The sequence below is a fragment of the Etheostoma spectabile genome, chromosome 2, assembly GCF_008692095.1.
Source record: "Etheostoma spectabile isolate EspeVRDwgs_2016 chromosome 2, UIUC_Espe_1.0, whole genome shotgun sequence".
Taxonomy (NCBI): Eukaryota; Metazoa; Chordata; class Actinopteri; order Perciformes; family Percidae; genus Etheostoma; species Etheostoma spectabile.
In genome coordinates, this window is record NC_045734.1 from 15,854,615 (window position 1) to 15,869,818 (window position 15,204).

The following is a 15,204-nucleotide window of genomic DNA, read 5'->3' on the forward strand; positions in this document are numbered from 1 at the left end:
ATATGGTATATAACAGCCTCTACTGTCATGTGGTTGGATAAAGATTCTGTAAGTTCTTCAAACAGGTCAAAGTCCCCCCCCCCCCTTTGGTGTTTGCTTGTTGTTACATCAGCTCACAGAAGGTAAATATGTGCTGGTGAGATATCCAGAGCATCCAGGAGGGAGACTTGATGGCAGTCAGTGACGAGACAACTGAAGACCAAATAAAAGAGTGAGTGTTGAAGACAAACTGGGAGGCATAGGAGGAAAGCTTGAGAAAAACAACACAAGAGCCATCTAGAGGATGAAGAGTGTTGCTGTAGTTGTGTTGCTGAGTCTCCTCTCACTGGGACACTCGGCTCCTCTGAGCAGCTGTGACAGTCTGCTAAAACCCATCACTGTCAGCAATGAAGACGTAAGTCCACTTCTGCTTTACTTTGCTTAAGAATTAATGCTTAATTTAAACCTACTTTTCGTCAACAATAAAAATAGCGTTCCTGGTTTCAATAGATAAAATGCAATTATACATATCTTTTTTGCATAAGTACACAACCTCAACTGTTCAGTTACACACACACACACATTCTTATTATCCTCAATCAGGTGTGAAAGTGGAACCATAACTTACCGAAACACAATTTTTTGTTTGATATAGCTACTAATGAAGCCATATCAGGGGAAACATTTTTATTTTAAAATGTGAATCCTGTAACTATGCTTCACATATTAATTTAGTGTGTCATATCTCCCTTCAGCCTAGGTCCCGGCCCCAGAGGTTGAGAAATGTTGACATACATTGTGTGTTCTGTGTGTGTGCTTTAGATGTTGGGAAAGTGGCTGTACATTGGCGGGAGCTCTGACCTCCCAGGGAGCCGCTCACTGGGCTATCTGATGACCAGTGCCTGGCTGGACGTCACTGCAACCACCCAGAGCAACATCCTCAATCTCATCCAGACTCAGAGAATGTAAATCCTCTTAAATACACTTTTACACCACAGGGCTGAGGGCTACATGTTTCTGCTGTTGGGGGATAGGCATCCCATATCGTATCTAAATATGAATTATAATGGTTACAGTGTGTTTCAATGTGTTTTTACGAAGCATATTTCCTGCTGCTATTGTAAAACAATGTTACAAGAAGAAACTTGTATTGTTATAACTACATATATAATTATATTGTTAATAAGATATTTCTGTACTAAATAGTATTGCTTTTGTGACATGGCAACATCGACATCACGCTATTAATTTAAACTGAATCTCTGCAAACTGCTAATGATACATGTCTGATTTTAGAAATAAGTATTTTAGCTTTTTTAACTAACATCTTCAAACTCTTGTTTGTCTGGAGACAACAAGCAAAGTTAAATGTGTATCATGCACGTGTGCCTTCTTTATATCACATCACTGGAAAGCTCTGCGGAATAAACATATTTTTGGCCACTTGGGGTAGTGCAAACAAGCTGTAAACACACCATTAATATGTTATCTGCTTATAAAGTTGTTAAAGGCCTAGTGAACCTATTAGCAAACAGCTGCTTTTTTACACGTCAGATAGATAGGGAGCAACATTAGCATTCATTTGGAGTAGCAGCAAGTGAATGTGGGAAGATGCTAGATCATACCCACCGAACGAGTCAGCAAACAAATCTGTAAGCGTCAACCCAACCCTTGCACAGTATGCCGTGTTGTCGTTCAGAGGGTACAATCTAGTATCTTTTTTATTTATTTAAATTTTTTATTTCCTTAACCAGGAAGAGACTCATTGAGATTAAAAATGTCTTTTTCAAGAGTGTGCTGGCCAAGACAGGCAGCAGAACAACCACACATACAAACACAAAATACACAAAAACAGAAAACAACCACAATCCTAAACACATCAGGTAAAACATCTACAGCCAGGGGCCTGTTGCACGAAACTAGGATAAGGGATTAAGCCGGGATTTCACGTTATCCTGGATGAATTTAGCTTGGACTCGGTTGCACGAAACCAGATTGAATTAAGCCCGACCAAGTAACCATGAGATTTATTCTTTGCGGCTAGCCTGGTCCAGAGCAGGCAACAGCCGGCTAAGATAACCTGGAGTTTCATGTGTCAAATCACTGCCGTCTGATCCCAAATAAACGTGTTTAACAGTTATTGCGTTGTCTTCTGCTGTGTTCTGCTTTATTTTTATTAACATACATTAGCCTACTTGTCACTTTGTTTTCGCGAGTTCGATTTAAACCCACTACAGTTGTTTAGATTGTAGAAATTGTTGCACTGGCACCCTGATGTCGGTGGGACTTTTCCCGTGGGACGGTACTATGTCGAGCTGCCTGGCGTGTGCCCGCTGCCCGGTGGCCGGGTGGCCGCCGCTGCCCGTGGCTGCTGCCCGGTGCCTGGTGTCCGGTTGCTACTGCCTCACAGACTACGAGTCGCGTCAGTGTCCATTCTCCTCTGTAAAAGTAGAGATAGCAGCGCGCGTCCTGGGTCTCAGCTTCAGGTTTCTACAGGACGCGCTCCGGGGATTAAGTGTGACGATATTAATGTAGCGATATTCCAGATGAATATAATGGCAGACTGTCAGAGACCAATATTCATTTGATTTCTTTTGCTTGTGCTTGTCCTTCTCTAATGAAGGTAGTTGTGTGTTACTCCTTAATAAGTGGGCCTATTGTTTTTGTTGTATAGCTTACATTGTTTCATAACCTTCCTAATAAGTCTCACATCACCGGACTAATAACGTGTCTATATACACCCCTATGTGTGTAATTTACATCATCACACCTGGGACACACACAATGCTTCTTAATCTTTTTATTTTGGTGCGGTCCCTTGTCAGAACAATAAAAAAACATGAATGTTGTTTTACATATGTTCACAGCGTGTATTGAAGTCATTACTTTTTTCTAGTTGTTGTCCCTTTCTGATTGTTCTGTATGAACATAATTGTACAAGATTAGATAGCTTATAGGATTTGGGCATGGTTGTAAAACATGTTCTCACGTTGTGAATAGGGTTTGAAATTAGCCTAAAGTCCTTAGGGTCCATTTCCCGAGGAACATAGTTCCCTCTGCTCACTTTGAGGCAAGTAGATATTTTTAAACCCCCCCACACATTCAGTCGGGTCGCTATGTTGGGCTTTTTTTCTCCGTTTGATAAGAGACCGCATCCTTTTTGCATATTCTTCCCTCCTCGTTATTCCATTAGAAGATGTTGCTCATTGGGTGAAACATTTGGCGCATGCGTCTTCTCATCTCTGCATCAGTAAATCTGTGATCGATAACGTGGTCTATTTGAGAAAGCCGTGAACGTGCATTTATCCTGGCTATCTACACCTGGCTTGACATAGCTCCACCTGTTTATCCTGGCTCGGCAAACGTGCAACCGATTAAGCCGCGATGAGCAGGTCACACTAAGTCAAGCTGCGCTTTTTCACTCATCCTGGATATCTTTATTCTACTTTCGTGCAACAGGCCCCTGATGTGGCTGCCTCCAAGTGAATCAACATCCTCTTCAAAGCGACCAATGAGACCAGCTCACTTAAGTTTCATGGATTTCTGTAACTTGTTCCATGTAGAGGTAGCAGCAGTATTTACCGTGAATTTCTCTGGAAACAACACTGATGAGAGCTGTGAAAGTGAAGTTGTGGATCATAAAAAGTTGAAAGACACAAAGTATTTGAATTTATTATTAGGACTGGTTGTCTAGCTGACGTCTAGACAACCAGCTAGTCTTCCTGGGGTCCAAAACAACAACACTAGAGAACTTTATCCTGCTTTGGTCCCCTACAGGTTGGAAGTGGAATTGTCCCATTATGTCTCATTGGAACTGTTACCCGATCTGGCCTACTTGCATAGTGCGTTTGCAGCTGGTAGAGAGCCACAAAGCAAATACAGAAGTGTCGTTCACCCTGTTACGAGTTGATGAACCACTGAAACGATTTGTCAAACATTATTTTAAGTTTAAAAAAAAGTAATTTATGTATAGCTGTTCTTCTGGTTTACTAGTCTATCATGATATTATGTTCTGATGCAGCCTTTATTTTTTTCTTAACAGATATGGCAAATGTTCCAGCTTAACATACAATGTGATCTTTGAAAACAGCACAATGTTAATTGGTGAGTGAGGATGAGCCACAAATGTATCAGATAGAGTGGAAGTAGCATTCAACTGCTCACATTAATGTGTGTGTGTGTGTGTGTGTGTGTGTGTGTGTGTGTGTGTGTGTGTGTGTGTGTGTGTGTGTGTGTGTGTGTGTGTGTGTGTGTGTGTGTGTGTGTGTGTGTGTGTGGGGTTGCATCACAGAGCAACCATTCTACCTCAGGGAAGTCTACCTGACGACTGACTGTTCCGACTGTCTGGTTGTCCATGAAACAGTTAATTCTGGCAAAGATACTTTCACCAGTCTTCTGCTTTTTAGTAAGAACCTCACTTATTCGTCCTTAAAACACTGAATTGACCCTTATTGAACATGATAAAGCAACCGACTATCTGACTATCTCTCTAAGGAAATGTTCCTAACGCTGACATCTTTATTTCCAGGCAGGAGACAGAGTGTCTCACCTGCTGTTGTAGAGACGTTCAAGACACAAGCAGAATGTCTCCAGATGTTGTCGCCCATAATGATAGACACAAACTACGGTAAAATATGTAATTATTAATCTCCACATACTGTGCCTCCATAATGCCAAACTGATTTTTTGAGTTAATTCTAATGTGTTTGTACACAGAAATCTGCCCAGACAACATCTCGCCCTCGGAGGGGATCAGCGCCCTCAACTCTTTATTAGAGGCCAAGATGGGACATAAAGTTGCAAGACTCCTGGATGCTTTTTTTGATACATTTGTGAACTGATTTACTATTTGGTGTCAAGGTAATTTTGTATGGGAAAGTGTGAATGTCCTTCCCTGATATACATAATTAGGTCTAACTATGAAAATGTAATAAAATTAAAATGGAGGAACTGACTTTTTTCACATTAATATAATTAGTGGTAGATACAATAAGGAGACAATGAAAAGTACATATAGTTAAACAAACACAATGTGGTAAATAAATACCTAAAATTAGACATTAACTGTGGAACAGTGTTAAATACAACACAAAACATATGCAATCATAACGTTTACAACAAAACAGGTATAATAAAAAGAAACTATAGATCAGTGGTTCTCAAACTGTTTTTCAATAATGTACCCCTATGAAATCCCCCTGACCAGCGCAAAGCATTTCTTTGGGAAAAAAGCATGTATAAAGAGATACATTGCAGTACTGCACCACCCCTGTCTGATTGACTAAACAACAACAACTTTGTAACTGAAGAACATGTAAATGCTACTTTAAATGTTTAAAAACTACTACTAAATTAATTTACTATTTTTCAGGGAATTATGCATGACTGATATTTTTAATATTAACATATTTAAACACTATCTCACATAGCCCCCGCAGTGCTCCAAAGTACCCCTAGGGGTACGCATAATTCCCATTTGAGAAACACTGCTATGGATAATGCTCCAACTAGGGCATTTGTGGCATTGATAAAAAGGTTGCTATGGCAACATAATGGGTGTGTTCCGATCACCTAGTAGTTCCCTGAGTGGACTGCATAGGGTATCCCACCATGTTGAGTAAGATTACAAACAATAGAGAGCAAACATGTTCTGTTCAAAGTGAACTGTGTAGGGAACAACTGAACATCACTTCGTCTGAAGCTCACAAGCAAGATTACCCAACAGTCATTGGGCCTCGCTAAAAAACGACAGGGTACGTCTTTTATATGAATCAAAACACATTTATTCACAAGTTATATACATTTCAATAGAATAAGTTTTATAATGGTATCAGTTTTTGTTTCAATATTTCAGTTCAGTAGAGAAAAATTCCCACAGTAACAACAACGTATCCAAAGTGTTAACGTTACCACAAAATTTCCAGGTTGATTTCTTTTTTTTTTTTGTCCCAGTCCGCTGCAGACAAGTTTGTGAAGGGTAATAGAAATTTTGATAATGAACAACTACAAAAATTACACACTGACCTGTACTGTTCTGTACTCTTTGGATCAGAAAGCAGCCATAGTTAAACCGAAACCGCTGGTGGCAGAATGATCCTGCCTTCAAATGGGGAATTATTTTCTGTGTTCACGAAGGAGTCAATATGAACGACGTCTGAAGTGGACATTTTATGAAAGCTCCAAGTTCACGAGTTGGGATGGTGGACAATGGCCTATACCTGAAAGAAGTAGAGCACCTAACCCACTAGTGTCAGGACAACAACCTACACATGAATGTCAGCAAGACTAAAGAGTTGATGGTAGACTTTGGGAAGAAGCATGGAAGGAACAATGCCTCCTTTAATACCAATAGGTCCTCATGGAGAGGGTGGGAAGCTTGCACATGAAAAGACAACCTTTGAGAAAATTTTGCTATTCCCAACAGCCTCATCCTTTTCCTCTGTCATTATGCATTTCCAACATTACGTTACCCACTCACTAGCTTGCTAAATTGTTACCCTTAGGTAGAGTATTTTGGCAAGAGTTGGAAAACCAAAGAGTTGAAGACGTTGCGAGCTGCAACTCCACAATAGGTAACATCATAGGACAAATGGGGTGGATGGGGTATCTTGGTCTCTAGACTTGGAGGGACACAAAGCAATTTAATCGCTGACATCTTTGGTTTTATCACTCTAATTTCCTTTCCTTGCACAGCCGCTGGATTCTCACGATGTCACAAAATCACATGAGAATTGTCAGGCTTTAAGTAATGTGTGTGTCCGAACAGCAGCGGACCAAATCAATCAGCGTCCGGTGAGGAGCTACTGGCAGTTTAGGACGTGGTAGGTGTGTGTGACGGCCACAACTGTTTGTTCAAAACAACATGGTGGACATGATAGGCAGGGGGTTCATCCAATCATCTGCCAGGTATTTTTTTGAAAGCACCTGCCCTTTTCTAAAGTTTGAAAGAAAGGCTTTTCAGACAGTTTTGTGTTAACAAACCAGCTGCAGCATCTGGTTACTAATTTCCCAGCTTTTGTTATTTGTCTTTCTTTTAGAGTAAGCATGAAGTATCTGACATCAACACTTTGTCATGTTCCAAATGTTGGATTCCTTATTCAGTTATCTGGAAAAAAAAATCAATACATATTTCATCATTGACCTTTAAACTTGATTGCAACATGTGCAAACAACTCATGACTATACACGTCTGAACTTCGTCTGAACTGCACCAGTTTTGGCTTAAAGCAGCCACAACCAGCTCGAAGCTACGATCAGTGCAGTACGCAAGGACACACAGATTTAGGATCTTTGTGCAAGTAGATGTGGCGAGCCATGATGAGTTTTATTCATGTTGCTGTGGCTGTGCTCAGTCTCCTGTCCAGTGGACAATCAGCCCCTGTGAGCAGCTGTGAGAGTCTGATCAAACCAATTGAAATCAGCGGAACAGAAGAGGTTAGATATTCTCTCATCTCACTTGTCACCTCTCGCTCACAATCTCACTTTCTGCATGTTGGATCAATTTGTTTTTCAAAAGATTGGCGCAATCTTTAATGTGACCATTTGTCATCTTGTGCACTTAAGCAAGACACTGTCTGTTTCAGCTGCTGGGCAAGTGGACGTATATAGGAGAAAGCACAAACATCCCAGCATCCAAATTGCTGACAAAGATGTTTGTGGAGAGCGCAAGGGTGGAAATCACTGCTGCTGAGGAGAGTGATACCGTCAATGCTTTTCAGTCTCAAAAAATGTAATTTCAAGCCCTAATTTAATTCAGGTTATATTGGAGCCAGAGTCTTGCACAGAGAATCCTGTGATGTTCTTTCCCAATTTCAAAACATGTCAGTGGGTAATTTCACTTTTAAAATGTCTACTTATGAAAGGTTTGGCCGCTGCTTCACTTTGACCACTAAGATGACCTTGGAAAACAACACACTGTCTATAGGTGAGTAATATTGATCAAAGATACTGCACAAACATGTTGACTGACCATGTACCTGAACAAAAAAATGTGGACTTTGTGTATGTGTGGATGTGTGTTTATGTATGTGTGTATCCCCAGTGCAACCTTTCAATGGTTCAGAGGTTCTACTGACTACTGGCTGCCCTGACTGCATTGCTTCCTACATAAAGTACGATATTGGAGGACGAAAATACAGCGGCCTCCAACTCCTGAGTAAGATTTTATTTTATTTGCATACAGACTGATCAAATTAATGTAAAAGAAATGATATCACTAATTCCTAAAGCAGGTCTAATGTGTTCTTAGGGAATACCATTGGAATGGGTTAAACTGGGGGTGGATGTTTTGTTGTACAACATGTTTCTGTAGTCGGTTGAGACAAATACCTGACAAATCAAAGTACTTTTGTCAACCTAATACAAAAATCTAATCCAATGTTAATCCAATAGTGTCATCAAGCAATGGTAGTCTAATACTGCCATAGATTAAGATACCTGGTTGGCAATGTTCTATTGTTTCACATGTAACTCAGTATATTTTATACTCCACTGCTTTCATCTGACAGCTGTTACTTTTCAGATTAAGATTTTTACATATCGGGTATTTTTCAGCTTTTAATTTTGGACAGCAGAAGACATGTGAGGGGAAAGGGAGGGGGGAATGACATGCAGCAAAGGGCCGCAGGCCGGAGTCAACCTCTATATATGGTCACCTGCTTTACCAGCTGAGCAATCTGGGTGCCCCAGATTAAGCAGATAACATTCTGAAACACAACACATTGGTACATTTTAAAACCAATGATACTATAAGTAAAATTGAATTGAATGGTTCCCAACCGTTTTGGCTATTTTCAAGAGATCAGTGATTTGTTGGGGTGAAATTGTGTCCAACATTTCACAAAATCATCTGAAATTAGAATATACATTTGTGTTTTCTTTCTAACCCAATTCAACATTCCATGATAAATACAGTTTACATATATATATATATATATATATATAAAGGTCCTTTGCTTGCACTTTCTCTCTCTCAGGCAAGAGAAATAAGGTGACTGCTGCTGAGCTGGAAGAGTTTACCAAGCAGGTAGAATGTCTGAATTTACCAGCACCTTCTATCCTGGACCCAGAAAGAGGTATGAACTTTCACACATATAAACTTGCTGTAAGGCTTTAAAGCCATATGTTTGAAAAGGATATCCCCTGAGGTTTTGAGTATGCTCAGTTTTCACTTTTTCCTAATGGCATGTTTAATGGTTAATGTTTTTAACGTGTGAATACAGAATGCACCTGCACTTTTAACAGTCAAAAGGGCCTCTTTTTGCACAGGAGCTGCAGCAATATTTACTTGTGATGTAACTATGCACAAACACAAAACAGCATAGCCCTTAGTGAAATGTTTACGTGGGACAGTCATACACAAGTCAATTATCCCCACTTTAACCTTTAACCCTCTATTTTTTGTCTTTGCCTTATACTGTTCAGTTTCATGGTTGATAAGGTTGTGCATTCATGAAATCCTCTTCCCTGGAATACATGAAATTGATTTATTTAATTGTTTACCTCACAGGGTTTTGCCCAGATGATTCTCACTCCCAAGAAACTGAGGCCGTTGATCTAACCAATTTAATAAATGGCCTGGGCTCTGAAGTTTTCAGCCTTTTTGAGAGAATTATCAACAGTCAAGGTGGAATGCAGTCACTTTTCAAAATGATCTCCAATGGCCTAGCTGGATTAAAAGAAAATTAACATTTTCACTAATGTCATGCCATGCCTTAAATAATGAAGAGGCCATGTCTGTCTATAGAGAATTCTGCCAATAAAATAAATTAATCTGAAGTTATGACTTTTCTGTTTTTTACTACTTGTTTTTTCAGAGTATCTATCATTTGACAAATTCACATTGCATTTGCAAAATGCAACACCAGCTGAATCTTAATTCAAGATGTATATAAAATATATAATATATGGTAAAATCTACATCATCCCAATGTTTGACAATCAGCAACAATGCAGCAGCTGTGCACTGTATAAACAAACATTGCCTGGTTTGCCTCTCTTGACGGTGCACCCCTGGCTGTAGCAGGTAAGCCCTGCTTATGACCTTTGACTCTACCTCAGGCCGATCACAGGGGCCATAGGCCCCTGGAAACAGGCATAGGCACCACAAGGCCAAAAAAACTAGACGTGCCGATGGAAACATAACTGACCTTGGCTAGTCCAAGCTTGCCCATGTTTGTTGCGATGAAAGCAGCTGTGTTCATCGGTGGGGGATTAATCAAAACTAGACTAAAACAGCAAATCCAGGCACCTTTTACTTATTGTTTCTAGATTTCCTGTAACTTTGACTGGCCGATAGTCTGCATAGAAACTTTGTCAATAAACGGGAAAGAAATCACACTGAGTTAAAGAGGAGGATGTCCATAGCCTTGTTTATTGGTAGTTTATTACTGCACACCTGCTCATGAGTCATATGTACATATCTTTCGCACCTGCATGCACACAAACACACAAACCAGTCAAGATTATATAAAAAGGACTCAATTTCTGTGCAGGGTTCAATCACAGTCTGAGATCTACGAAGAACATTTGCATCTTCATACACCGTGCAGACACACCACAAATATCTGCATATGGTCTTATGCCTTGATTTACATAGAACGGATCACAATCAAAAATATAGAAAGGTGACTGATGAACCAATATGCAACCCAGTGGTTATCGAGTGAATTTGGGTCTTTTAACATCTAAACCAAAACAATGTCTGAGCTTTGTGGGTCCATGGAAGATGTGCTTCCTTTACCAACTCAACAGGAAGACCACAGAAAGGTTAGTTGTCTTTAGAGGCAGTTTTCAATTTTATAACATACTCCAATTTTTTCAAGTAATGTGATCTGTGCAGAATACTTGACCCCCTGATATAACTTTGGAACATACCTGACAGTGAGATTTTCCAATACTACATTTTGTTGTTGTAAGCATAATCCCCTGAGTGTGACCCATAATCACTGGAGCTGTGTGACCTAAAACAAAGTGCCTTTGTTCAATCTCAGTCTCTGGATGTTTTTATAAATCAAGAGGTGATGCTGACAGTGAAAAGCTACATCTATACCATCACCTTTTTTCTGGCATTTGGTTGTACATTTCATTTAAACTGAGATTTGCTTTTTGATGTGATCTATAACGTTGCTTGTTTTTAAATTGTCTTAGGCCTTTATAACGAAGCAGGATTGTTAGACAGCTAGATTACTAAAGTAATTAACGTGTTAGCAAACTGCAACCTTAACATTCAATTGGGGTCAGGTTTCCGGACACTTGATAAATTGTTTCATTCTCCTATTAGCTCCACTATTGGTCTCCATTGATGGCCAAATAAAGCTTGGTGAACCAGTGTTTTTATTTTCTGAGCCCACTAGATGGTGCTCTTGCTTTTAAGAGAAAGCCCTAAGGCATTGCAATTCAGTGTTTTCTCAACCCTTTGTTGAACAAAGAGAGCCATCTAGTGGGCTCAGAAAATAAAGACACTGGTTCACAAAGCTTCATTTGGCCATCACTATCATTAACTCCTATGGGAAATATCTTTAGCTGCTAAATGCTCCCCTTCGTTCACCAGCTAGTCACTGTGTGTCTGTTGTTTGATACAGAGCAGCTAGTGTGAAAATATCAGCCTGCTGCTGCAGGCCAGAAAGTCAAAACAATGAGCTGAAAGATGCTAAAACGCTCCGTAGAGCAGAGGGGGATGACAGAGTTGGGTGAAAATTATCTGTAGGTAGTACATTATTACAAGTAACCCATTTCACATTACAGTCATTTTTTATTGTTAATATAAAAACACTGATTAGTGTAGCTTGAAGTCCACATTTCTTATGTGGGTGTAATCTGGTTTTACTCAGTGCAGTTATTAAGCTAACTTTAGTGATCCTGCTTCATGATACAGAACCCTGCTATTACCTAACCTAATAAAAAGGACGTTCTTGGTCACTCCAGACCTCTGAATGTGAAGGGTCAGAATATATCAAAAGCAGAGTAACTTTCTCAGAAAAGCCACATTGTTAACTTGAACACTCATATAAGTAAGCCTAGGTCAGCAGATATGGAAGAGAGGCCATTTGAAGGTGTTAAGGACAAAGTGATTGTGTGTTTTAGTGTTGACACATGACCATAAAGACAAAAAGGAAGCAACCATGGCATACCTTTGCAAAAAAAACAACAACTGAGGCCCCTTTCACAAATGCACAGATTCTATGCGCACTCATGCATTTATATTAAATTAAATTACAACAACGATCGGTTATGGCAAAGAAATGCGTCAAAGGAAGAACCCTGCTTTACAGAGTATCTCTTTGTGTCTGATTTGTCTCTTATTTGCTTATAGTTCTCTCTCTCTCTCTCTCTCTCAGAAAGAAACACACACACACAACAGTGAAGTATTGATTGCCTCTCTTTCACCAAAACTTGAAATACTTTAAAAAAAAAAAATTGTTTCTTCTTCATCACTAGTGTCTTTCCTTTCAGCTTACTTGTTCCACTGCGAGTCAGGAGCAGTTGCTAGGCAGCCAGCCCATCACCTTGACACACATAATGTTACAAACAAAATGTTCCAAGTAAACTGTGTAGCATAAAGACCCATTCACACTACGGAGAGTACAGTCAGAGTGTGTGATTGTCACTGGGTTAGGGGTGATGCACAGTGAAGTGTGCAGATATGTAAAAGGAGGCGAGAGGATGTTTGGTAGTTAATGAGAAGAGGGACATTTGAGTTCAGCTGTTCTGGCTGTGGCCCAACATGCTTCTGTAGGACTAATCTGTTTTGTTTGCTACGGAGTTGATTTGGATAAAGGTTCCTTTGGAGTTCCATGTTATGTTGCCTCCACAGCCTCTAGTAATGATCTAGAGCACCACACTAACTGTTACAAAAGCACTGGGGTGTATTTTTTGCAGGTGAAGTTGGCGGTGTGACAGTATCACCTACTGTCACGTGAAAGTGATTATTTTCATCATGGTCTGACTGTGCCCTGTGCTTAGGTTAGGGGAAATACAAGTGACAAAATTCCAGTCATAGCTCAGAGAACTCAATCTGAGAGTCCAATCTCCAGCTTAAGATCCAAAATCCATTAACGCTGCCCATGGCTGGTTCTCCCAAACTCCCACAGGCTGGTGCAGGTTAGCATGGCTGAACAGTGTGCCAGCTTGCCCGATGATCGTGGTCGTGACTCAATGGTGAATTCACTCCAAAAACAAGTGTTGGGATGCCGGGTTTGTAAACAAGGGTGAAGAGAAGGTATGTGTGGGAGAACAGGTTAAAGAGAAAAGAGGGAGGATCAATGCTACCCTGTAAACAAAAGGATTGGGGTGTTCATTCAAGAGCTTGACAGCCATTGTGGTTCGGAGCTGGGCAGCAGTGGAGGTTTAAGATCAGCCGCAATAGGGTTAGTCTGGTCTGAAGATGGGGATCTTAGGTAAGAACTCTATTAAGATTACCTGCAGGAGATAAGAAAGAAAGATGATTACAAGAAGATACAGATTTTTCAAGCAATAGGGATTGTGCAACAGAGTTTCTACGAAAGTATTAAGATAAGACAGTATGCATTATCACCCACCCCTCCGTTGATTGTGTAAGGCCATGTTCAAACCAACATTACAATGTGGAAAAACACAAACTGCTCATTCTTTACTTTTGCCAAGGAGGTTAAGTTTTCAGTTATTTTTGTTTGTTTGTTGTCAGCAGGATTATGGAATACTACTGGCCCAATTTTTTATTAAACTTGGGGGAAGGGTGTAGCATGAGCCAAAGTAGAAGACATTGAATTTTGAAGCAAAATTACAGGACAGATAGACAAATTATTTTGCACTTCTGTTAACATTGTGAGATAGGGCGTGTTGAGGAGAAAATTATTGCAGCCATGATTAGGGCTGCACAATTAATCAAATTTTAATCACGATCACAATTTTGACTTCCCGCAATCAAATTGATCGAGTGATTAAATGTAGGGCTGCACAATTAATCGAATTTTAATCGCAATCACGATTTGGACTTCCCACGATCAAATTTGCTGATGATAGAGAGATTATTTTTATAAAGCATCATTTCATAGAACGCTCCGGGTTTTTGCAAAGCCATCTCCGCTCCGTAAAGCGTCTGCTCTGAGCCAGTCAGAGTAGTTCACTGCACCCCGTGCAGCTAAGTTTCTAGATGTAGACAGTCCCAGAGGACAGAGTAGCGTGAGGAAAACTCAACACATAGCAGTCGGTATACGTCGGTCTCAAGGTTTACCAGTTTACCAGTAAACGCAACACTTTGTCATTTGTTGTTTTTCAGAAACAGCAGTGACCAGTGCTAGTGTGCTAGTAGCGTGTTAGCTGTGTAGTAGCGTCGTAGCTCTCTAGGACGCACCGGTGCTAATGTCCTCGCATCCGCTGCAATGCTGTTGTATGGGTAGGTTAATTTTGCGTTAATGACCCATTTGTTGTAAAGCGGTCTGTGTGGATCTTTCTACGCTCTCTCTTACTCTCCGCGCCCGCCCACCAGCGGCCGCGGTCCACACTTCTGATATTTGTCTACAGTTTTAATTTCATTAACACCAGCTGGATATTGTTAAGTATGAGGGGCAAACCTGTATTTGTACCAGTGTTTCCGCGGGTAACTCTGTTATCGCGGCGCCACGGCGAAGAACACAGAAGAAGTTATTGAATGCAGCTAACTTCAGTTGGTAGAGTAACAGCGTGTGAGACGGAGCTGCTGGACCTGGGCCAGAGATGTGACCCATGGCCAGATATCATAGTTCATAAAAATGCAGCGCAGTGATGATACAGACGTTTAATACACACGACGTGTGTATCCGCCATTCGACCCGTGCTGGACCCGTTCATAATGAGTCAGTCGTCTCTCTGTGAGTAGCGTCCATCACACTCCCTCTCCAGTTATAAATAGCCTATGTGACAATAAAATTTGTTTTGGTTAAAATCAACAAATTATCGTGAGAATAATCGCCATCAAAATTTTGATCAAAATAATCGCGATTATCATTTTGGCCATAATCGTGCAGCCCTAATTAAATGCGTTATTTCATAGAACGCTCTGTTTTTTTTGCAAAACCAATCTACCGCTCCGTAAACCAATGTCGGATCATGTGCCAGTCAAAGTTGTTCCCTTCACCGCGCAGCTTAGTTTCTAGACGTAGACAATCACAGAGGACAGAGTAACGTGAGGAAAATTCAACAGATAGCAGTTGGTTATACTTCGGTCTCAAAGTTTACCAGTTTACTAGTAAATGCAACATTTTGTCC

The 15,204-nt window shown here is 40.4% G+C and overlaps 3 protein-coding genes across 3 annotated transcripts in view; 2 read left to right on the forward strand and 1 right to left on the reverse strand.

Moving 5' to 3' along the window:
• Nucleotides 1-104: 104 nt before the first annotated feature.
• LOC116706923 (uncharacterized) lies at nucleotides 105-4,929 on the forward strand. Its single transcript, XM_032543986.1, has 6 exons — nucleotides 105-394; nucleotides 802-944; nucleotides 4,022-4,083; nucleotides 4,271-4,384; nucleotides 4,508-4,606; nucleotides 4,696-4,929. The coding sequence occupies exons 1-6, from the start codon at nucleotides 284-286 to the stop codon at nucleotides 4,818-4,820; spliced, it is 654 nt and encodes a 217-aa protein (XP_032399877.1). The 5' UTR covers nucleotides 105-283; the 3' UTR covers nucleotides 4,821-4,929.
• A 2,211-nt stretch (nucleotides 4,930-7,140) lies between these two features.
• On the forward strand, nucleotides 7,141-9,758 carry LOC116706548 (uncharacterized). The gene is made up of 6 exons (XM_032543461.1): nucleotides 7,141-7,413; nucleotides 7,563-7,708; nucleotides 7,842-7,903; nucleotides 8,021-8,134; nucleotides 8,955-9,053; nucleotides 9,488-9,758. Exons 1-6 carry the CDS (start codon nucleotides 7,282-7,284, stop codon nucleotides 9,664-9,666), a joined length of 732 nt encoding a protein of 243 aa, XP_032399352.1. The 5' UTR covers nucleotides 7,141-7,281; the 3' UTR covers nucleotides 9,667-9,758.
• A 564-nt stretch (nucleotides 9,759-10,322) lies between these two features.
• Nucleotides 10,323-15,204, reverse strand: part of chic2 (cysteine-rich hydrophobic domain 2) — a 9,515-nt gene continuing 4,633 nt past the window's right edge. The window contains exon 6 of the mRNA XM_032535231.1: nucleotides 10,323-13,398. Within this exon, the coding sequence (XP_032391122.1) occupies nucleotides 13,348-13,398 (51 nt within the window). The 3' untranslated portion in view covers nucleotides 10,323-13,347. The remainder of the gene's footprint in view (nucleotides 13,399-15,204) is intronic.

Coding starts and splice junctions, on each gene's coding strand:
- LOC116706548 (XM_032543461.1), top strand. CDS start 7,282: ATGTGGCGAGCCATGATGAGTTTTATTCATGTTGCTGTGGCTGTGCTC. Junction 8,135..8,954: donor CAGCGGCCTCCAACTCCTGA/GTAAGATTTTAT, acceptor TCTCTCTCTCAG/GCAAGAGAAATAAGGTGACT. Junction 9,054..9,487: donor TATCCTGGACCCAGAAAGAG/GTATGAACTTTC, acceptor TTTACCTCACAG/GGTTTTGCCCAGATGATTCT.
- LOC116706923 (XM_032543986.1), top strand. CDS start 284: ATGAAGAGTGTTGCTGTAGTTGTGTTGCTGAGTCTCCTCTCACTGGGA. Junction 945..4,021: donor CTCATCCAGACTCAGAGAAT/GTAAATCCTCTT, acceptor TTTTCTTAACAG/ATATGGCAAATGTTCCAGCT. Junction 4,084..4,270: donor AAACAGCACAATGTTAATTG/GTGAGTGAGGAT, acceptor GTTGCATCACAG/AGCAACCATTCTACCTCAGG.